At 50.3% G+C, this 21,176-nt stretch overlaps 7 protein-coding genes across 7 annotated transcripts; 3 read left to right on the top strand and 4 right to left on the bottom strand.

Moving 5' to 3' along the window:
• Positions 1 to 5: 5 nt before the first annotated feature.
• On the bottom strand, positions 6 to 1,560 carry NECHADRAFT_53067 (uncharacterized protein; the record flags this gene model as incomplete). Its single annotated transcript, XM_003041709.1, has 3 exons — positions 6 to 794; positions 852 to 1,428; positions 1,484 to 1,560. The coding sequence occupies 3 exons, from the start codon at positions 1,558 to 1,560 to the stop codon at positions 6 to 8; spliced, it is 1,443 nt and encodes a 480-aa protein (XP_003041755.1).
• Positions 1,561 to 2,738: 1,178 nt separating this feature from the next.
• On the bottom strand, positions 2,739 to 3,788 carry NECHADRAFT_16945 (uncharacterized protein; the record flags this gene model as incomplete). Its single annotated transcript, XM_003041708.1, has 1 exon — positions 2,739 to 3,788. A coding segment is annotated over one exon (1,050 nt), but the record flags the coding sequence as incomplete, so codon positions are not given.
• A 2,007-nt stretch (positions 3,789 to 5,795) lies between these two features.
• On the top strand, positions 5,796 to 8,886 carry NECHADRAFT_87178 (uncharacterized protein; the record flags this gene model as incomplete). Its single annotated transcript, XM_003041773.1, has 6 exons — positions 5,796 to 6,007; positions 6,067 to 6,181; positions 6,242 to 7,863; positions 7,912 to 8,192; positions 8,244 to 8,328; positions 8,376 to 8,886. 6 exons carry the CDS (start codon positions 5,796 to 5,798, stop codon positions 8,884 to 8,886), a joined length of 2,826 nt encoding a protein of 941 aa, XP_003041819.1.
• An 814-nt stretch (positions 8,887 to 9,700) lies between these two features.
• NECHADRAFT_87177 (uncharacterized protein) lies at positions 9,701 to 11,174 on the top strand (the record flags this gene model as incomplete). Its single annotated transcript, XM_003041772.1, has 9 exons — positions 9,701 to 9,802; positions 9,858 to 9,901; positions 9,951 to 10,088; positions 10,134 to 10,200; positions 10,258 to 10,285; positions 10,334 to 10,346; positions 10,397 to 10,823; positions 10,877 to 10,961; positions 11,014 to 11,174. 9 exons carry the CDS (start codon positions 9,701 to 9,703, stop codon positions 11,172 to 11,174), a joined length of 1,065 nt encoding a protein of 354 aa, XP_003041818.1.
• Positions 11,175 to 11,695: 521 nt separating this feature from the next.
• NECHADRAFT_87176 (uncharacterized protein) lies at positions 11,696 to 12,713 on the bottom strand (the record flags this gene model as incomplete). Its single annotated transcript, XM_003041707.1, has 3 exons — positions 11,696 to 11,728; positions 11,779 to 11,785; positions 11,893 to 12,713. 3 exons carry the CDS (start codon positions 12,711 to 12,713, stop codon positions 11,696 to 11,698), a joined length of 861 nt encoding a protein of 286 aa, XP_003041753.1.
• Positions 12,714 to 13,555: 842 nt separating this feature from the next.
• Positions 13,556 to 15,243, bottom strand: NECHADRAFT_53203 (uncharacterized protein; the record flags this gene model as incomplete). Its single annotated transcript, XM_003041706.1, has 5 exons — positions 13,556 to 13,721; positions 13,763 to 14,241; positions 14,315 to 14,528; positions 14,584 to 14,903; positions 14,965 to 15,243. 5 exons carry the CDS (start codon positions 15,241 to 15,243, stop codon positions 13,556 to 13,558), a joined length of 1,458 nt encoding a protein of 485 aa, XP_003041752.1.
• A 3,034-nt stretch (positions 15,244 to 18,277) lies between these two features.
• Positions 18,278 to 20,292, top strand: NECHADRAFT_53105 (uncharacterized protein; the record flags this gene model as incomplete). The annotated part of the gene is made up of 4 exons (XM_003041771.1): positions 18,278 to 18,510; positions 18,556 to 18,901; positions 18,965 to 19,351; positions 19,408 to 20,292. The coding sequence occupies 4 exons, from the start codon at positions 18,278 to 18,280 to the stop codon at positions 20,290 to 20,292; spliced, it is 1,851 nt and encodes a 616-aa protein (XP_003041817.1).
• Positions 20,293 to 21,176: the final 884 nt, after the last annotated feature.

Here is a 21,176-nt window from a genome sequence, read left to right as displayed (position 1 = left end):
CTTGCTTAGGCGGCATCGTTTGTTGGTTCCTCATACAAGAAGCCTAGCTCCTCAGCCGACGTAATGTTGAACCTGCGATCTCCAGCCAAACGACATGCCTGCTTGATCTCGCCGACTTTTCCCCTAATCCAGATCTGCTGTGAGCCCCAACGAGGTGGTCGCTTTCCATCTCCCTCATTCTCCAGCCCCAGCTCAGGAGTCCTCAAAGCAGTTGCGCTGAGATCATAGAGGCGCTGCATATACTCTACATCTTCGGGATAGTTGATGATGTGAATTGGCTTCCCCTCCCCCTTTCTCAAATGCTCTTCCTTCACCCATGACTCCATTTCGATTTCTGACGGGGGAATTAGTCGGCCAGACCAGATTCGACTGATGACAGCACTCTGTGTCTCAACGAGGGGGAACGGAATCCCTCTCTGTGGAACACTAAGGAATGCCAAAGTGGGGTCTGTGGTATAGAGCACGTTTTCCCAAAGATGCTTGACGTATTCCCCTTTAGGGTCGGCAATACCGGGTTCAAGGGATTGAAGAAAGGGGTAGGAGTAGTGGAAACCTGTGCAGAAAATGACTGCATCAACTTCAGTCTCCATGTTGCCGTTGGCGAAGTGAACAGTTCGGCCTTCAGCCTGAAACTTGGTGATTTCGGGAAGATGGACAGTGGAGTTAGTATTTAAAGATGGCTCGAGTCCAACTTGGTCCTCTTTCTCTGAGATGATGACGGGCAGTTTGGCAACTCGAGATAGCTGGGCTGTCAGGTCAATACCAGACGCCGAGTTGCCAACGATGATGACTTTCTGACTTTGCATTAGCAAGACGTTCAGTTTTTTCCATAAAAAACATTGTTGCTTTACCTTTCCAACATATGTATCAGGCCGCCGGTAGAACTTGGAATGGACCACCACCCCTGGATGAGCTTGGTCAAATTCAACAAGTCCGGGAATGTTTGGGACATATGGGTCATTAAAATGACCGCTTGCCACCAAAACAGCGTCAAACTCAGTTCGAGAGACTTGGTCAGTGCGAAGGTCGAGGACCTCTATCTCCCAAGCTCCAGCTAGTCTTCGAACATCCAGTACCTGTGATTGGAATTGGATATAAGATTTGACATCTTCTGCATAGCCCTTCAGATACCGCAAAACTGTTTCATGACTGGGAAACAGAGGGGTTCCGACTGGAAATTTCTTATCGGTAAAGTTCATCAGTGTATGTGGAATATTGGTCTCAAGTTGTTCATAGACCGGCGTGATGAACTCGAACCGTTTGCCATCTTCGACTTTTATGGCCTCGTCCGGATGGGAACTCGGGTGTTCTCGTGGAACATGAAACTTTTCCTCCTTGGCGAGAGACGTGTAATTCCAAACACCACCTGGCGTGGCCCGTTGCTCAAACGCCTGCACGTAGGTGAACTTCTTCTCGGCAAGCAGATACCTAGAAAGCCTTGATTAGAGGAGCTAATTCCGGGACGAGGACCAAGAAATCACACCTGAGAGCTGCCAGCCCACTTGCGCCCGCCCCGATGACGGCAACACGGGAGACCTGGAGTTTCTTGGGGGGCGACATTGTAGGTTTCTGCGTCGATGACCAGGGCTTCTGTCAAGCACAGACAGAGCAGGGCATAGCAGGGCATGCTTGATAACGCCAGCATGATGAATGTCCATCACCAATAGTCAATGATAAGAGTCAGTATTCAGAACCAATTTGTCAGCTAAAACCAGTACATACGCCTCTCATCCCACCTTGGAGCCGTGATCCACCACCGAAGGATGCAATGCGTCTAACCTTGCCCCTGTAATCAAGCATCACGTCATCCATGGCTTGGAGTTTAGTGATTCTTGGCGTCAGGAACAACGGATATACGGACATAAGACGTCCCTGCGCGTTTGTATCAAGCCATAAGAGATGTGGGACCCCTTGGCACCAGTCGTGAGGTCGAAACCAGGCGTTGACTAACTTCGCGTGCCGAGCTGAGTAACTGACGTGCTACAAGGGGTTCGAGATAAGCCACTTTCTCGTGGGAAGTAGCTTTCCGTATGGATAATGTAACGGAAAGGAATTTTGCCAAGAGACCCATTCGTGCGAGGTTTACGTTGGCAGATTATCAGGCGTGTCGTACTGAACGAGGAGTGTCATGTCTGGTGATATATTTTACCATTGCGGTTCCCACTGAAGCGATCAGGGAACGTCAAACCACTACAGCCTCTATCAAGGCTCCCCTCCACGCCCACGGCATTAAATGCCGTGGACACTGGCACGGTCTTTCCGAGGATCTCAACGAGCTGTGGTGGCACACCATGGGCATCGACACTAGCATCTTGAGAATCCCTCTGAGGTGCAGATAATCAAGTGCTCCAGTCAGTTTTGGGAGATAAACTAGGCGAGCATGAGCGAGGGAATTCATGTTGGTATCAATGTTCACATCCATGGACTGTGCTGATGGTACGAGGGCGAGACTGGCTGATCTGGTTGTGGTACTTGCAACCAGGAGTAGATGTGTTGGGCAAGGCATAGGAACACGTCTTGATGTAAGAGATGGACGTGTTGAATCCATATCTAGCATTCTGCGTCCAATGAAACTTTCATATTAGTCAAGAAAGAGGGAAAGTATTGTCTTTAACTCGATATTGTGTAATAATGGTCAATTCAGTTACGCTGGAAAGCATCCAAACCCCGTAGCGCTTTAAACTTTTCTGGATGCTTTGAAGTACATATCCATACCGAGGAAGCCTTTAATTTGACTGAAGACTCTCAAGCAGGTCGAGGGTCTTGAGGTCTATGATAGCCGCACAGTATCTCTTCGCCATAGCGTCAACCAGTTCCCTGGGTTGCATCTCGGATAGGGCGAGACTCCAAATGAACCCGTGTAGTGTGTGCTTCCGGTACTCCTCCCAGAGCTCCTCCTTGTTGAACCTCGGCCCTCCTTTTTGGTGCAGTGTGTCGAGATAGTGCTGGAAAAGCTGCTCGTCGTTCTTCCTCCGGTCGTTGAGGGAGAGTGAGCCAGCAATGAAGTAGGCCACGTCATGAATCGCTGATCCTCTGTAAATGCATTGCCAATCGAGAAACCCCGGCTCGCCCGTGGGTGTGATGAATGTGTTTCCAATGTGAGGGTCCCCATGCACGATGCAATTCATCTTGGTGTCGGTGTTGCTCCAAAGCGTCTCGAAGGCTCTGGCCATCCGCTCACGATCTGCAAGTTCATCGGGCACGGGGGGTCTGGAGTCACTCCCGAACCTTGCCTCCCAAGATTCAGCAGATAGCAAGGATCGCATAATGTCGCGGATCGAGAACTCTCTGTTCAGCCATGGAAAGTCTTTCGGCTCGCCGCCCCATGTTCTGGCATGCAAAATAGCCAGCTGCTCTACCCCAGCCCGGACGCGTTCAACTGACCAAGCTTCAAGCGGGTTGCCAAATCTATAGCCCGTGGCCTTGAGATCCGCGAGCACGACAATTCCCTGCTGGTGCGCCTCGTCTATTGCGCAGTAATGGGCATCGGGCAGACGCATCTGGACGGTCGGGCCGATGTAATGGTAGAACTCGGCTTCAAGCTGATACATCTGACTCAGAGACGGCTGAAGAGCCAATATCGCTGGGTTGAATCCGCCTTTCACGCAGATGGCTGTTGGGCTATCAGCTGGATCCTCATACGTCAGCTGGACAAGGATCTTGGAGGCAGTTCCGTGAATCGTCTCAACAATCGATGCATCCTTCACCCGCTTCCCCAGCACCTTGGAGAACCAGGACGGAGTGAGCTCCTCGGTGGTGACGGGCAAAGGGTCGCTGGATGCTATTGCCCTGTTTGTCTTGTCGGATATGGTGGTTATCGAGACGGCCATGGTTAGTTGAGGGAATATTTGCTGCACCGAAATAAATCAAAGATGAAGCTGAGAGAAAAAGAGAGGAAATGGAAGAAGCTCTCTTACTTAATAAGGCATGCTCTCTCGCTTTGCTGCGCAGAATGATACCAAACAAGGCAATTCCCACTGTCGTATTATGGCCGCTGACTGCATACGGCCCCATCAGACAACAGGGCAACTATCGAGAAGCATTTCGCCACTTCAGGGATTCCATTGGTGGTCAGTGGTGATACTCCACTCATTGCGTAAAGTCTAACCTCAAGGGTAATACGATATACGCAGTACGCTGGGGATATGGTCGCGTGCGCTTTAGTTACCTGCCCTACCTACGCAGGGAGTTCACGAGTAGAATTGCCAGATGATTCAGTGTGAGACCTAGAAATAGTAGAGCCTCGGTCAAGCCGACGAAAAAGTATACCATACGAAAACCAATGCTTCTTATCGAAAGTAACTTGATCGAAAACGTGACTACAACGCAGGGCATCTACCAATGGAGTTGATATTTATTCTCATATGCGCACCTCTATAGAAAACGCCAGACAAAGTCGACACGCTACTAGCAACTAACAAACAATTCAACCGAGAAATAACATTTACTCGTGTTCCAAGCGCGGTTCTATAAGCCCGAGCTGCCCAGTCCCGCCAAACCCTCCTACTCGAACTGACCTCCAACACCAAGGAGTGAAGAACAGAGGTCTTTATTAAACCCCGAAACCTCCCTTTTCGGTGATTTCCCTACAGTGTTGTCTTGTTGATATTCTACTCTGTCCGTGTCTGGCTCGCACTTCATGCTTGAGACACTTTGCGTTTGGACCATAGTCATAGTTGGCCTAAGAGCATACCAAATGAGAACGAGCGATACGTGATCATTTCAGTAAGGCAGAGACTCACGGCTTCTGACTCTCCCAGCTAGTCGACTCCCAGCCACGAATGTAGACGGAGTTAGACGGCATGATTATGTAGACAATACTCGGTGTCAGAAGGCCAGGGGTCAGTTGAGTGATAGGAGGCAGTTTGAGATGCATAAAAAGAGCATAAAAGTTGGTGAGCTGTTGGTATGGTAGCGCGTGGTAGTAACTGGTTTTTTATGGACACAGTCAGAAGAGAAGCACACCACAGATAAAATTTGATCTTTACAATAATCGATCAATCTTAGCTCGGACAAGTGAATGGAATAATGAGCCCTTTTATCCTTGAGGATTGAGGCTATTTGATAACAAATGTGATGTTTGTGAGGTGAGTTCAAAACCTCGCGCACATGTGAGGCCGTAGGGTAAGCGCACGATTGTGTTGAACGCATGATGTGTGAGAATTCAGCTTTTGATTGGCTGGTCTGGCTGAAACACTAGACCAACTGTGCTCTTCCAAGAGGATAATTGTGATTGCATAAATAATTATTCAGCGGACTAAATAATAAAGGGTGGTTAAGCATATGCATACAGACATATGAACCAGCACATGCACATGGTTGTGGAAAATATCCAACAACGTATTGTAGCCAACATGGAAACATGAGAGACAGGCTCCCTACATAATGAGTTCTCCAAGGGAACTCAGTGGTTCACTGCCAAGTGTTTTCAGTAAAATATCTCGAAACAACCTCACACCTTTTGAGTCTCACTACGGGCCATCATAGCTTAGGCGCGGCGCTTCCCACCTCGAGATTCCGCCTTGTTGGTGAGCCAAGTCCTTGGCCCCCAACCATCAAGCGCCCAGATGTGTGAGGAGAAATGCAGCGTGACGAGGCTGGGCGAATCGGAAGGACGCCAAGACGCCTCTGGCACACAATTGTGCGCACCTTCGACCAAGTCTGAATCAGCCTGTCAGAAGCGTCCATCCCGCAGCCTGGTTTTCAGCTCTGGATTTTCTCAATTCCGCGGGGAAGAGAATGGGGAAATCATTTCCTCTCGGTCGCATACCACTGTCGCCGGTTGAGCAGCCGCCATGACGGATCAGCCAGGCGATCAAGTGATATCGCACAGTTCTTCGTGGATCGGGCTCGTCACTGAGGACGAGGGCTCGGTCGGCAAAGAGCCTGAAGATGCTGCCAAGGTCGGAGACGCGGATTACGTGGTCTCAAGCTCGACGGCGCGAGGCAACGCGTTCTCTAGGTTCAAACATATATATGGGGGTGTGCCGAAGAGCAAATCCGAACCGTGAGTATTGTGATTCGCGCCATAAAGCACCCGTTGGATACTTATTCACTGACCAACAGGAACCGTGCGATGAGTCCGATGCACTCTACCCCATTCGGAATGCCGGTTGGCTTCGACACCGACCATGTCCAAGTCTGGAAAGGGTTTCAACAGGTTGATCGGTTAGATGAACCAGTGAGTATTTCATGTCTCTGTCTTTCTTTGATAAAACATAAACGTTTACGCGCTTAGCAGATGTCCAAAGGCACACCTACACCGGGCCGTTATGAGTCGGTCAGCTCAATGATGAGCGGCACAACCTATGTCAGCGCCAAGTACAATCCCCTTGAACACAATGTCTTTGAGCTTCCAGACGTTCCCTACAACCAGCATTCCTCTAAAAATACCGACGAGGGTCCTCTCTTCCGGGCATACTTTTCAGATGCTCACTCGGTCTTGCAAACGACCAGCCAGATCCGACAGCTCATCGTTTCCTTGAATCCATACCTTCGAGACTCAAACGCTTTCTTGACGGACCGTATCGCGTATCACTATGCAACTCAGGTCTACAAACTCGAATGGCAGCATCCATTCCTCGGCATCACAGGACCTCTCGAGTCAAGCTTTTTCCACCCCTTCATATGCACGTGGAAATCATGCAGAAGCATCAAAGCCTTTCATTCTCTTTCGGACCTGATCATTCACATGGATGCGGTACACAAGCGACAACAAATCTCTAAAATGCGACTACTTCACCCTCCACACCAAAAGCTACTACTGTGCAATTTCTGCGACTCGAGATACGCCGACTTCAACTTCTTGGATACACATGTTGCAACTCACATGGTTGAGATTGGCCAAGCATTTCTAAACAGCGCCTGGAGAGATTTTGAAGCTGATCCAGGGGCGTCTCTGGGGATATGGCAGAAGAAGCCTGCTGAGCTCGACAACAACCCAGAGCCGCCTCAGGCCAAGTTAAACCCACCTCCAAAGGAGAAATTTCCTTACGGTGGCTTGTTTCCTCGAGTAGGTATCGAAACCTCAGTCCCCAAACCTCGCCCCCAGAGGGCCAAGACACCACATCAAGAGTTGTTCTCACTAATAACTCCGCCACCCGTCCCTGAAGCCCCCAAGGCCGTCAGCCCTCCGAGGACAAAGACGCCGCATCAAGACTTATTTTCTCCAATTACACCCAAGAATTCTATTCCAGAGTCCCCAAAAGTCGTCAGCCCTCTCAGAGCAAGGACTCCGCACCATTACTTGGTCTCCTCAACGACACCCAAGGAGCTCGCGTCTGTCTCCCCGAAGATTGTTAGTCCCAAGAAAGAAAAGGTCACCGATGTCGTTTTGCCTCCTCCAGCGAAGCTAAATGATCCCGTTCTCGAGATTTCTGCCCCAGTGTCAACCAACCTCCCTGAGACGCCGCCGCCTCAGAAGCCATCGTTCAAGCAGATTGGTATGGCTACCGTAGAGGTGAAAATGGTCCTCTCGACAAACGCCACTCGAAAAACAGCCGCAGGCGGTGATGAAAGTGATACAGACGAATCAGAATCTTCCGAAAGTTCAGAGGCAGGCGATGCAGAACACGGTACATGGAGCGGCACAGGAATGGGACAGGGCTGGGTGGGGGCACCAGGGAGTGGACAACAAGCGCCGTGGGCTGGGCCTTCGACTCCTAGCAATCAAAGTGCGGTAGAGGGTGGAGATGGAGGACGAACGGGCAAGAAGAGGCGAAAGGGTGATGGCCCGGCGTCTGTTATGGGGTCTCGCCCTCGATTTGCCTGCCCTTATCGGGTATTCGAACCTGATGCCTTGAACTGTCTAGAGCGAGGGCCCAAGAATCCGCTGGGTGGATGTGAGGATATCTCTAGGCTCAAGTATTCCTCCACGGTCCCCATTTTAGGCGATATACTGACATAGCGCAGGCAACATCTTGGTCGTCGTCACAAGCGTTCCCGTCGCTGTAACCGCTGCTTGAAAGCCTTCGAAAGCGACGCCAAAGCACGCACTCACGAGTCACTCGCAGCATGCCCTGTAATACCCCTACCAGACTTTGAGCGTCTGATGAGCGCGGCGCACGAAAGCATTACCGAGCGTTTCTCAACACCCATGTCTGATTTGGCCGGTTGGTGGTTTATCTTTAAGCTGCTCATTCCGGGGATGCAGGATCGAGATTCGGAATCTTTGAAGTTGGAGTACTCGCCATGTGAGTGCTCACGTATTGGGGAAGTGGTGGAGTTACTGATTGTTGGTCAAGACTATGTTCACCGAGCCCCTGCCATCATGCTTCCAGCGATGAACTTTTCAGCCTCCATCCTTGACTCAGCCCCTGCAGATGTCTTGTAAGTCATTTTTTGCCTCGACGGCCGCCCTCTAATCGCTTCTGCAGTCCAAACCCTCTGGATCAGATGGTCTTGGGTATCGACGCCAATGCGGCCACGTCAACTTTCGTATCACAGCATTTTTCTGTCCCCGTGTTCCAAGTCCCAGATTCATTAAACCCAGGAAACATCCCTGAAATCACAATATCAGCAGGCGTGGGCTCATTCTCTGGTGCATCATCCGAGCAGTCGAATCCATGGACGCCTCCCCGTCCGTCAACCCCTGCAACCAGCACCGCACCATCAGCATCATCACGAAGTGCACCGGGAAGTGTAGCAGGGAGTACCAGCCAAACACAATTGGAGAGAAATCACATGCGACTCAAGAGCCAGTACAAACAGGTTGAGAAGGAAAATGCCAAGTTGAGAGAGGACAAGTATGCGAGCAGGGGGGATTTGGAGCGCGCAGAAGCTGTATTGGAGGAGGTGCTAGGGTCAGCGGATCTGTCACAGGATGCTTTTGACAATCTGAGTCAAGTGTCGGACATTCTAATGGAGATGAAGCGACGGTTGGGATAATCGGTAGCGACATTATACTGGAAGAGGCGCTGGAAGGGCATGGCTATCTTGATAGAACGGTTCTGTGTACATTGCCATTGCTGATTCACATATTTCTTCTCCAACGATGATAGAGGGTCAGACAAAGAAGACAGTCATCATTGTGTACATGGGCACTCGAAACGAAACTCGTGTCGCGTCTGTGTAACAGTCACTCCACAGAATTAACCTCGGTTATGGCCTCAACCAACAAACCAACAAGCTCACCCAACAATACTCAATCCAACAGCTATAAACCGACCATCACATTCACACAAATCGTCAATGCAACTTGCCAACTTTGCCAACCACTCACGTCTGTCCCTCGCTAGGTTGACAACTGGCAACTCGGCCCGGGATCCGCGTTCCAGACACCAGAAACGGCATGGTCTGGCAAATGGCGCAAGTCTAGTCACGAACTTGGCACGCGGCATCAGCTTTTAGCGGCACGTCACCCACAAGCTAGTCAACGACCAAGAACGAGACCCGTTTATACAGATCTCGAGACATATGAATAGCTTCATGTTCTCCTTTACACTTGATCTTTACCTGGCCTCAGCGTCTTCCCTCTAACCGGACCTCACAGCATACATAGCTTCCTATTGGATAAGCCCCCTGACTCGCGTCAACACGGGCCGAAGCTCCCGGTGCTACCTCCGCGTCGAAAATTCCCCGTGATTAATGGGGCCACGGCTCGAGCGCGCGCTATTCCCCTCACTCTCCCCAATCTCCACACGCTTCTTTGTTGTCCTCTCGCATCTCTTCAATCAACATCGAACTTTGTATACAGCTCGCCATGTCTGATCTGCGTGCTGCGTCCAAGTCGCCTGCCGGGGAGCGCACACCAGCTACTGCGGCGTCTCCCCAGCCTCAGATTGTTCCCGCTGATGACGTCGAGGTGTCTTTTGACTGGTCCTTAATGCCTCATGCATGCGGCTGATCTTTTGAACTAGGGTGACGCCTTCGATGATGGCGATTCGTCTCTTGGATCCGACGTGTGAGTTCCCCTCGAGGGGCTGAGACACGCTTTTAATGTGAGACACTAGAGAGAGCTCGACTGCGTCAGTGTCTGCTAGTATTCTTGAGTATCGTCAGATTCAGGGTCGCACTTTTCACAGCGACAAATTTGACACCGAGTATTCGTTCCCCAACGATGAACGACAACTCGAGTCTGTGGATATTACGTACGATTGACCTCCTATCCAATTGATGCCTACTGACTGTCGTAGCCACCACTACTTGATGATCCTCTTGGACGGCAAGCTATTTCTTGCTCCAATTAAGGATGATGTTCAGGTGCAAATTAATATTTCCAAACTATGAAGCACATAAGTTAACGTGAATTTGCTGTAGCGAGTTCTTGATGTTGGCACAGGAAGCGGTAAGGTCTCTCCTGCTCAACGCTGACGCCTCACTGACACTCTAATAGGTATTTGGGCAATGTACGATTACTACACACCTTGACGGATATCCTCGTGCTGATAAGCCATAGTGATTTTGCCGACCAGTATCCCGGTGCCGAAGTAACAGGCACTGATCTGTCTCCCTGCCAGCCCAAGTGGGTTCCTCCGAATGTGCGCTTCGAAATCGATGATGCGAGTGAGACCTGGACGTGGAAGGATAACACGTTTGACTTTATCCACATTCGCTACCTCTTTGGTGCCATCAGGGACTGGACTGCTCTGTTCAAGGAAGCCTACCGATGCTGTGCGCCGGGCGGATGGATCCAGTCGGCTGAAGCTGATGTCGAATTCCGCAGCGATGACGGAACCTCTGAGAGGCAAGAGGTGTTGAGACTAGGGAAGAAGATGTACGAGGAGGGCGGCAAGGCTTTGGGGCTACCATTCTTCGTGCATGATTTGCAAAAGAAGGGTATCGAGGAGGCTGGCTTCCAGGATATCAAGATGGTTGAGTACAAGGTGAGTGCTCAAGGTGCCGTGTAATGTTTGGTGAGCTGACTATAACATCTCAGATTCCTGTGGGTGACTGGCCCAAGGACCCCAAGCTTGCAGAGATTGGCCGGTTTGTCAGACTCACGCTGGAGAATGACTTGGAGGGTAAGCAGTTGTTGCCTGGTTGACTCTTGATTCACACTGACTATGACAAAAGGATACACTCTCATGCTATGGAAACATGTCCTCCAGTGGCCCGATGACGAGTACCAAGTCTTCCTGATGAGCATCCGCAACGCCATCCGCAATCGCAGAGTTCACAGCTACTTCATGGTGCGCTACCTCTATGGCCGCAAACCAGAGGAGGAACAAAAGTAGTTTGATCAAAGAGGAGAAGCAATCAAAGGCCAGCAAAAGGATAGAGTTAACAACACGTAAGTGTAGGAGGTAGCCGTCGTCAATATATTTCTTCACTTATCTGGGCGAGCTCACAGTGTGTTTGTCTTCTCGTTCTCCGGTCCTGTAGTACTCCAAATTTGCCCGTCAGTCGATTTCTGCGCTGAACCCATTCTTTCTAATTTCGTTATTCCATCTAAGACTTGATGCTTGCTCTGCGGCTGGGGCGTGTTGTCTCTTTGAGACTGAGGCAACGGTATGAGGGCTGATTTCACGGCTTCCTTCCCAATTGAGGTGGAACGGGTTATATAAGACAATCATGCTTAAACCGAGGCTTCCAAGTCTCAAGGTTTCCGTTATTGAGATATGTACGTCTCATCATCAGAAAACTTACCTAAGGTTATGATATGGGATGGCAAGGTATTCTCATGACAACATTTCGTCACAGGCTACATATAAATGCTTGAATTAAGGAGTGCACAAGTATAGTAGTTGGCAAACAATCACTGAGTTGGCAGATATTCATGTGAGACAGTCTATTTGGCGTCGAACAGCGCAATGGTTATTAACCGCAAAGGGCACATACAATTTGTCTACGGTGAAAGAAAGATAAACAAAACAAATTAGTCCATCGGCAAAGAGGACCATTCAACGAAAGGTTTACGGTGCCAAGCCCTTCTCAGTCCTTCTCAGTCCTTACTGACCCGCCTTCTCGACAGTGATTGAGTCCACCCAGCCCAGCGTCTTGGAGCATGTCCACCTGATCATCAAGAGAGGATTCTTGTCCAGTTGCGCCTGAGACCAGCGGCAAGTGGCCTTGACCTGAGTAAAGTCATTGACCGAGTCAGCCGAGGCCAACAACTGTCCATCGCCTCCCTTTTCCGCAAAGTTCCACTCGCTGTGCATGCACCAGAGGAAGACTTGCGTGCAGCCCTCACCATTGTCGTCAACTTCCTTGCCGAAGCGGACCCAGGCGGAGATCTCGTAGTCTTGCTCGGCGACAAGAGCTTTCGGGTTCAGGAGGTTGGCGAGGAAGTAGAGCGGGCGGTTGTCGAACTTGAGGCGAAGAGAGTGACCGCCATCATGGGACACGTCCGAGACGACACCCATGAGGATATTGGCCACGTCAAGGGCCGAGTACCAAGGAGACGCGTTGTAACTTTCGTCAAAGTCTCCGTTGCGAAGGTAAACAGTCTCCTCGGACTCGGCAGAGGTCGTGGTCGTGGAAACGGAGATGCTGTCGGTTGAGGCGGCCGATGCCGTGGTCAATGACGTAGTAGAGAAAGTGGTAGATAGAGTGGTGGAAAAAGTTGTAAAGCTTGTTTCCGTCGCCGAAGAGGAGGTATCAACTGTGCTCGTGCTGATAGTAGCCGTGACACTTGTCCTCGACTCTGCCGTCGCAGACGAAACTGTCTGAGCCGTGATTGACGATGTCGAGACGCTTGGGTAGCAAACACCAGCCTCGGATCCTGAGAACAAAGATAAGACCGCCAACGCGGAAAGAAACTTTTGAGAAACCATTGTGCAATGAGTGACTTGGGTGAGATGCAGAGCTAACGATTCGAAACAGCTTCTGTGGCACAGCCCTGATTCTTAAAGAATATTTTGCCATTCACGGAGAAGGCATATTGTGGCTTGGCGGTTTAATTAATGTGCTGCCAAGTGCTGACATGCCTCTGAGTTGGCATTGGGTGGTTTGGCGATAGCGTCGAGTAGTCCATGTGTGGCGCTGCCTTAACAAAGCAGTCAAGCAAGCGGCCAATGGTCTGTTGCATTCTAACGCCAAGCTCTATGAATAGTGAAATTGTCTACCAAGCGCCCTAGGTAGCCGTTGTCTGTCAAGAGTCCAGACTACCGTCACTCCCCTTATAGACTTCCAGGCATTCAGCTTCCCCTAAGCAAGTCACCCTTGTTCGCAGTCACTCTCTCCCCCCCTCACTCTCTACAAGGTCTGTCAACCCAGACGCCCGAGGGTAACGTTCTGCTGTCTGACCATCTTCATCCCTTATATCTACTCATAGTCCTTGACGCACAAAGAGCCTGCCAAAGTCGGTTGCATAGATACCACCCTTTCTTGACACTCCGTTTGGGAGGGTTCTGTCCCAATTGTCAGTTGCATCCTTGTCCGCAGCCGTTGCGACAAGAGTGCTGAACATGGCCTCGCAAGCGCGCCACCCCAGACTGCGATGCTTCTCCCTCGACCACTCTGTCAGTACAAACCTCTTGACACTCCTAGGGACGTCACTGCTTCATCTTAACCGTTAGACCTAACAAAAGGATGGAGTTAATTACTATATAACAGCTGAAGTGAAGCTTTATATGTGCATACAAAGAATATTCGTAACATGTCGAGTGACAATCACTCAAAACTCTCGCCTAACTCGCTTGACCGTCTGGTTGCCTCCCTCGGAAGGCGAAATCTCAAGAAACCCATCAGTAGTCCCCTTGTTCTCCGCGTCGGCGACTGCTTGAGTCTTGGCGCGGCTGTACCAAAGGCCCACGGATCCGCGTCGAGCCAGATTACCTATCCTCATCATTCGTGTTAGTCTCTCGACATCGAGGACAGCAACTTGGTTTCATTTTTGTACGTACTTGATGCTGAATCATCCGTCGGGCAGTTAGGTGCTTCGATAAAGACACCTGTCTGGGGGAAGGGGTCAAGAGGACCCCAAACGTTGCCATCCTCATCGCGGCCAACACCCTTGGTAAGGAACGCCATCTCAGAGAAGTCGTGGGGAACCGGTGGCGTGCCAGGGATGTTCTGCTCAGCCTGGACCCAGACATTGACAGGCTGCACATACGTCCCACTGAGGATACCATTCTTGGTCATGCGTGTCTTCTCAACGCCGTTGATCTCGGCAACTACCTTGTACTCTCTGGTGTAAGAATGCAAGATATCATTCCGGTACTCGAACTTATTCTGTTCGTTGCGACCTCCACGCAATCCCATTGTGGCGATGATACGGTCTGTCACATCCCCAGTACAGGGGTCGACATCCATGGCGTACAAGGCGACGGTTGCTCTGTTATTGGAAGTGAACCCGATGAACTATTAATAAGTTAACGGACATATTCTCATGTTTATCAAGAGAACTGCGACAGCAAGAGATAACAGTACGTACCCTCGAATCCGCGAATTCAGCGTTAGGATTAGGGTTGTCAATGCCCAGAAGGCCGAGCTCCATTCGAACATATACAATGTCTCCCAGGGTCTGAATCTGAACGTTTTGCGCAACAATGCTAAAGGCAATAACCTCGTTGCCTTTGCGGAAGCCAGTAAAGGTGATAAAATCTCCTGCCTGGAAGGGTGCCATAACAAGAGGATCAGGAGCAGTGCTTGAATCTTTGTCAGAACTTGAAGTCATCACAAAAGGAGGGGTATTATAGGTACAAGGTTCCAGGTCCCTTGAAGGGCCTGTTGCTGAGAGGGCAGAGAGGGTCTGTGTCGTTGCGTGGGATGCACATGGGGAATCCAGAGAAGGACGAGATGCTGGGGCTCTGGTCGTCCGCAGTCATGAAGGGAGCCCCATCATAGCCGACAGAAAAGACACCATTGGGGTCGCTGATACGGACGGTAGGGCCGTTCTGGATCTTGATGCTCCCGTCTGTGTAGTCGAGTGACTCAATGAAGCCACTGGCAAGACCCTCGAAGAACTCATAAATAACAACTTGAGCAACGCGATGAACACCATTGATGGTGTTTCCAAGGACCTGGTAGAGTGAAAGAGTGAGCATATCAAATCACTGTTCAGGCCAAGAAGATTGTGCGCACCAAAGTCTCGAAGCCAGCAAAATCTGCCTTGCTAGCCACGAAGTCCTTCCAAGGGATCCAGGCAGCAGGGAACTGGACCAAAACATTCTTAGGAACTACCATGTCAAAGCCATTGACTTTTATAGTCCCGCCGGTGTTATACAGTGATTCATCGTCCACTGTAGCATCTTCAAATCCGCCTTGGATGAAGACAGGAGCGTCTTGGGCAGAGGCAAAGAAAGGCAGACCAAAGAAGTGACCACCAAAAACAAGAAAGAAGACAAATGAGAGTAACTCCATATTTAAAAGAGTGGTATATAGTCGTTGTAAGGATTGGATTGGGTGAGGATTGAGAACGAATGTGGCCAAGATTTGACTTCAAAGGAATGAGGGGAGGTGGTGAGAGGAAGTAAGAACTGTTCGGGACAGAGTGCCTTTTATCATTTACATGATCGGTGAAAGAGAAAGAGCCATTGAAAAACTCCCATATGCTGTTCTTTGCAACGCCATCGGCCAACCGTGAGTGATGGCGATGGCAGTGCGTGGCCCATGACCGGCGGTAATTTCCTCAAACGTCGTGCTGTCAATCCTCAGCGGCTCGGTTCGAGATCTCGGCTGTGATTTGTGATGCTTAGCAATCGATCATATGATAGATTCGTTCCCAGCAGGTGCCCCTATACCGTGCTTTCATGGTATGGAGAAAGTTGGCCACGAGTTTGCGCTGAGCTGAGTGCATGCAGCCTGCATGTCAGTGAACCGTCCACAGGCCGAATGATGACAAGTCATTCGGGGAAGTCAGAAGACACTGCCGCGGAATCCGGACACTTACTCATTGGGTGCTAGTTCAGGTGCTGCTCATGCAGCCTGGTTCCTTATGGACTGCAACATCGGCGGTATCTGCGGGATTAAGCGTTCAACTATAGTTTGAACATGCTTTCTTTTGGTAGCGACCAATTATCATGTAAGGGAGTAAGGGGGGGATTTGACTGACAGGGTTATCCCAAGTAGAGTAGTGTAGGGGGTCGAGGTGCACCGTGCCTTTCAACAACACAGTCGGCTCTCATGAGGAGAGACTCGGTCAGCTCGGGTAACCTATGAGGGTGACTCCTAAGCTGTCTCAAAAGCAAAGTATGGAAAAGAGGCAACCGGCCATGGGGCTTTCATCATCACCGTCCCGATGAGACTCTTGGCCATGCGCTGACTTGGGGAGACAACACCCTCCAGTCCAATCGACCAATAAAAGCCCTGAATCTTGATCCCTGAAGCTCCTGCAAGCACATCAAGGCAGAGAGAGGGAGGGGTATGTCGTTAAATTGAGCTGTAGGAGAGTCTCCACCAGTTCTCCAGCTTCTAAACGACTGGGACACCGTTGGGTGGTATCACCAGGTAAGCCCCGACTAAAATATGCAGCAAGAAAATTTGGAACCGCTCCCCAGAGGCATAACTCCAGGATGCGAGAAACGAGCTCCATCAGGAGCACTACCATCCATCTAGAAGAGCGGGTTATATCTCCGTAGCCCCTTGCTGCGGTTCATGACTCTTGCAGGCTCCACTTGCTATGCGAGAAGTTCGGGGAAGGTTGGGTTTAAGCTTGGTTTTAGAGTACAGCAGGTGCCCCCACATGTGTGGCATTGTTCTGTTTCTCTCGCTCATACCCTGAAAGCATAGATCAGAGCAACCGATCGGCAAATGTCCAACAGTATCAAGTCCAACACTGTACCACAGTTTCCTCGTTCAAACTAGATAAACTACATGCAACTGTGACATGCTGTATTTGTTTCTGTGGTATAGCCAATTACTTCTCACGAGCCCTGCCAGCCGTCCCGCGCTAGGCGCAGCCAAGATGCATTCCCAAGCTGCATGACTCGGGACAAAAACCGTATGGAGCAGAGGCACGGTCCTGCGCTGAGGGCTTGTGTCACTTGTAAAAAGAAACCAGTCCTATCATAGTCAAGGTCCTCATCAGGTTTTTCTTGGCACGGACTGCAACCCCGGGTTTCTATTTATCGTTCAGGGGGAGGTTTATCACTCGTCTCCAGTCCCAGGTTTCCAGGGGACCCTGGTCATTCTCGAACCGCCCGCAGAAGATTTCTCATTGATAGGTGCTAAGCGAGCTGAGGGGAAACCCGTGACGATCCCCGGCCGCCTGGCTGCAACGGGCAGATACCCGCCTAGCCGCAATGTTTTCGGCACTTGCCCCAGTCCTCAAACCAACACCGGGGCCAGTACGACGTCACTGTTTGAGTGGCTGTCTTGTCTCGACTGCATCTAATTATATCGTAACCGAGGGAGGAAAAAGGAAACAAGTGGTGAAGGAGAAGGGGGCTGGGATTTTGTGAGACAACACACATTGGGGGGAGCCAATGTCGCAGAGAAGACAGGAGGAGACAAGTAGGACTGGAATGTCTCTTCCATTGAAGCGAAGACAATGTGTGGCGGGATCTCTATCGTATGGTAGAATTAACTAATACTAAATTGACATATCAACTTGAACTGCTCAGATGCCACAATTGCCGAGCTGCAGAATATTGGCAGTTTGTCCTCAACTATTGCGCCAGTTGTTGTTCCTTGCATTCTCCTGCCCTTGTTAAGAAGCCCCAAGCGATAAACCCCATGGCCAGCGTACACGTGCATCGAGAGAACCAATCCAAGGACTGACCTCCCGGCGGCAGCGTTGCAATGGCTTGAGTTAGCCTTTGGCGACCCGCTCACCACCCTATTTCCTCTTTCCCCTTCAACCTGCATCAATTATTAATCCCAATTAGTTCTTGCCTACGACATGGGCGGCTGTGCTCGATCTTCGGATATCCGCGTTCGCCGTCATTGTTGCAGTCTTCGTGGACCTTAGCATGACTTTCATTCTCTCTCCTTCTGTCCGCGCTTTCCGCCGGCCTCATGACCATGTCCTCCTGAGATGCTTCGCCTGTCGTAGAAAGACTCATCGCCTATAGTGGGTCATTGTATTGCTTTCTGCATCTCTCTATGCCTGAGTCGTGCTCCTTCTCCGAATTGTCGCATTGGTAGGCGTCCCGATCACGATGATTGATGGGTGGACTTAGGCCTACGGTAAGTCGACCAGGGCCCATCATTGCTGAACTGTTGCATGATCTGATTCTGTTGGTATATGGCTCAATGGGAGATAGTCCATGTGGTTGAGCTCACTCAAACTCCATGGCCTGGATTGCTATAAATGTGTGAGCCCCTAGAGCGAAGAAGCCTTCTCCAGCTCCACTGGAAGCATCTGTCGTTACACAGACACCAGTCGTCCTCCTTCAACCCTCTCCCCGTACTTTTCAACTTTACACCAGCGTTTAGTTTGGTAACTTCGTTCATCATGGAGCTTGCCCACTTCCTTCTCCATTGCCTGGCTTTGAACAGCCTTAGTGGGTTATGTGCAGCCCAGAAATGGACCTATGATATCCCACCCGAGGAATCAGCCGCTCTGGAAGCAGTCGTTGAAGATGATCCCAACGATGTTGTTCAGCTCATGAAGAGCGACGAAAGCCCCCTATACCCTCTCATCTATCGGAACGCTCTCCCAATCCCGCCCGTCAAGAAGCCCTTGAAGTAAGGTCACCCCTATGTAATACCCACACAAGCTCACATCATCAGGATCATCAAGAACCCCGTGACCGGCAAAGACATATGGTACTTTGAAATCGAGATTAAATCATTTACCAAGTCTGTGTACCCGAACCTCAGGGATGCCACCTTCACTGGTTATGATGGTATGGCGCCTGGACCTACCATCATGGTCCCCAAGGGCACCGAGTCCATCGTACGCTTCATCAACAATGCTGCACATGAAAACTCAGTTCACCTGCACGGCTCTTACTCCCGAGCTCCCTTCGACGGGTGGGCCGAGGATATCACACAACCAGGAGAGTACAAGGACTACTACTATCCTAATGGACAGTCTGCCCGTCTCCAATGGTATCATGACCATGCCATGCATCTAGTGAGTTGATCAAACATCGCATTCTCGATCCTCTAAGACATGAATGCTTACATATTGCACTAGACAGCCGAGAATGCGTACATGGGCCAAGCTGGGGCTTACATCCTCACCGATTCGGCTGAAGAGTCGCTGGGCTTGCCCTCAGGATATGGTGTCTACGACATTCCGTTGATCCTGAGCTCAAAACAATACAACGAGGATGGTTCGGTCTTCTCTACAGCCGGCGAAAAGGATAGCCTTTGGGGAGACATCATCGAAGTCAACGGTCAGCCATGGCCTTCGCTGAAGGTTGAGCCACGCAAGTACCGGTTCCGTTTCTTGAACGCCGCCATCTCTCGTTCATTTGCATTGTACTTTGTCAACTCAAATGCACTCAATTCCCGGCTTGGCTTCCAAGTCATCGGATCTGATACTGGACTATTGAGCAAGCCTGTTCAAGTCTCGGACATTGTAAGTAACGCACTCAGAGTTTGAAGCTGCCAAATACTAATCGACCGCCAATGCAGTACGTATCTATGGCTGAGCGCTATGAGATTGTTTTTGACTTTTCCAAGTATGCCGGCCAGACACTCGAGCTGCGGAACCTCGAAAAGGTTGGCGGAATTGGCACGGATGACGACTATGAGAACACAGACAAGGTTATGCGTTTCGTCGTGAGCTCCGCTACTGTTGAGGACGACTCGACAGTCCCCGAAAAGCTCAGGGATATCTCCTTCGCCAGGCCAGAGACCAGCGAGATCAACCACCATTTCCGCTTCCACCGCACCAATGGCGAGTGGCGCATCAACGGCGTTGGATTTGCCGATGCTGCCAACCGTGTTCTGGCCAAGGTCCCCCGTGGCACTGTCGAGATATGGGAGCTCGAGAACAGCTCTGGAGGCTGGACGCATCCCATCCACGTCCATCTCGTCGATTTCTTGGTTCTTGACCGCGAAGGCAGACGGGGAGTCATGCCCTATGAGAGCGCTGGACTGAAGGACGTCGTGTGGCTAGGCAAGGGTGAAACCGTCCGCGTCGCTGCTGTCTATGCCCCCTTCGACGGATTGTACATGTTTCATTGCCACAACTTGATCCATGAGGACAGTGACATGATGGCTGCCTTCAACGTCACGTCGCTCGATGACTTTGGCTACAATAGCACACAATTCCTGGACCCCATGCAGAAAGAGTGGCGTGCCAAGCCCTATGAGCTCGCTGACGTCAAGGAAAGAACAGGCCCCTTCTCAGACGAGGCGATTGTGGAAACTGTCGAGAGTATGGCGCGTGCCAATCCTTATGGGGATGTCGATGCAGTGGAGGAAGCTCTGAGGGAATACTGGGTCAAGAAGAACGCAGCCAAGAGGGACACGGAGTCCAGGTCTATCCCCCGATACCGCCGATTTCAATTCTAAATTTCGATGCCCGGTGAATGATGTGGTGGTTCTTTTCTTGGTCGATACAGGGAGTTGGAAATGATGATTCCGGAGTACATATATCAACATTAACCTAGTCATGTACAAAGGATATAATACAGCACATCAGCAGAAGGGCACATTGCTATACATACACAAACTAGGCATTTAGACTCGCCCATTGTCACGCAACACAGCCACTTTATCACTGAGGGTTTTCCAACTGCATCGCCAGATGAGCCATTCTGCCAGTTTTAACCTTGTCCGAGATAACACTTGATCTTCCGGATCAAGGATAAAAAGACCGACCTTGTCCCCCCATCAGGCTACCCAACACTCACTTACTTATAAAAGAGATGAGGTGGTGAAAACGCGATAAGCGGTGGCAATGTCGTCGGGAACGCAACACGGTAGGCAGTTCGTTATTGTTTAACTTTGACAATAGCTAGCTGTGTGAGTGAACAAATCAGACAAGGTCATGGAAGACGTTTTTAGTAGATATGTTTCATTAGAAAAAATGCAAGAATACTCATTGCTCGCCTACACATGCACTAACTTATTCCTAACACATCCCAAGTTTAATCCTTTTGTTGGGGTCAGTGACGTCTCTACAAGGAGCTATCAGTGATCATGACAAATAATACGGTTATCAATAAATGACCGCATTAATACCCAATGCCGTAAAATAACGGACACACTTACTCCTTAGCATGCTTCCTCTTGCGCTCCTCTTCGATCTTCTTTGAGCACTCTAAGCACGGTAGAATAGAATGTCGCTTCTCGGACTTGATTTCTTTCCAACACTTCTCTGGCTCTCTGTTCGCTACATGCTCGCAAATCTCTTCATTCTGCTCGAAGTATTTGAGATAGTCACAGAATGGACA

This window comes from Fusarium vanettenii, assembly GCF_000151355.1.
Source record: "Fusarium vanettenii 77-13-4 chromosome 12 genomic scaffold NECHAsca_41_chr12_2_0, whole genome shotgun sequence".
Taxonomy (NCBI): domain Eukaryota; kingdom Fungi; phylum Ascomycota; class Sordariomycetes; order Hypocreales; family Nectriaceae; genus Fusarium; species Fusarium vanettenii.
This window is presented reverse-complemented; position numbering and strand designations above follow the sequence as displayed.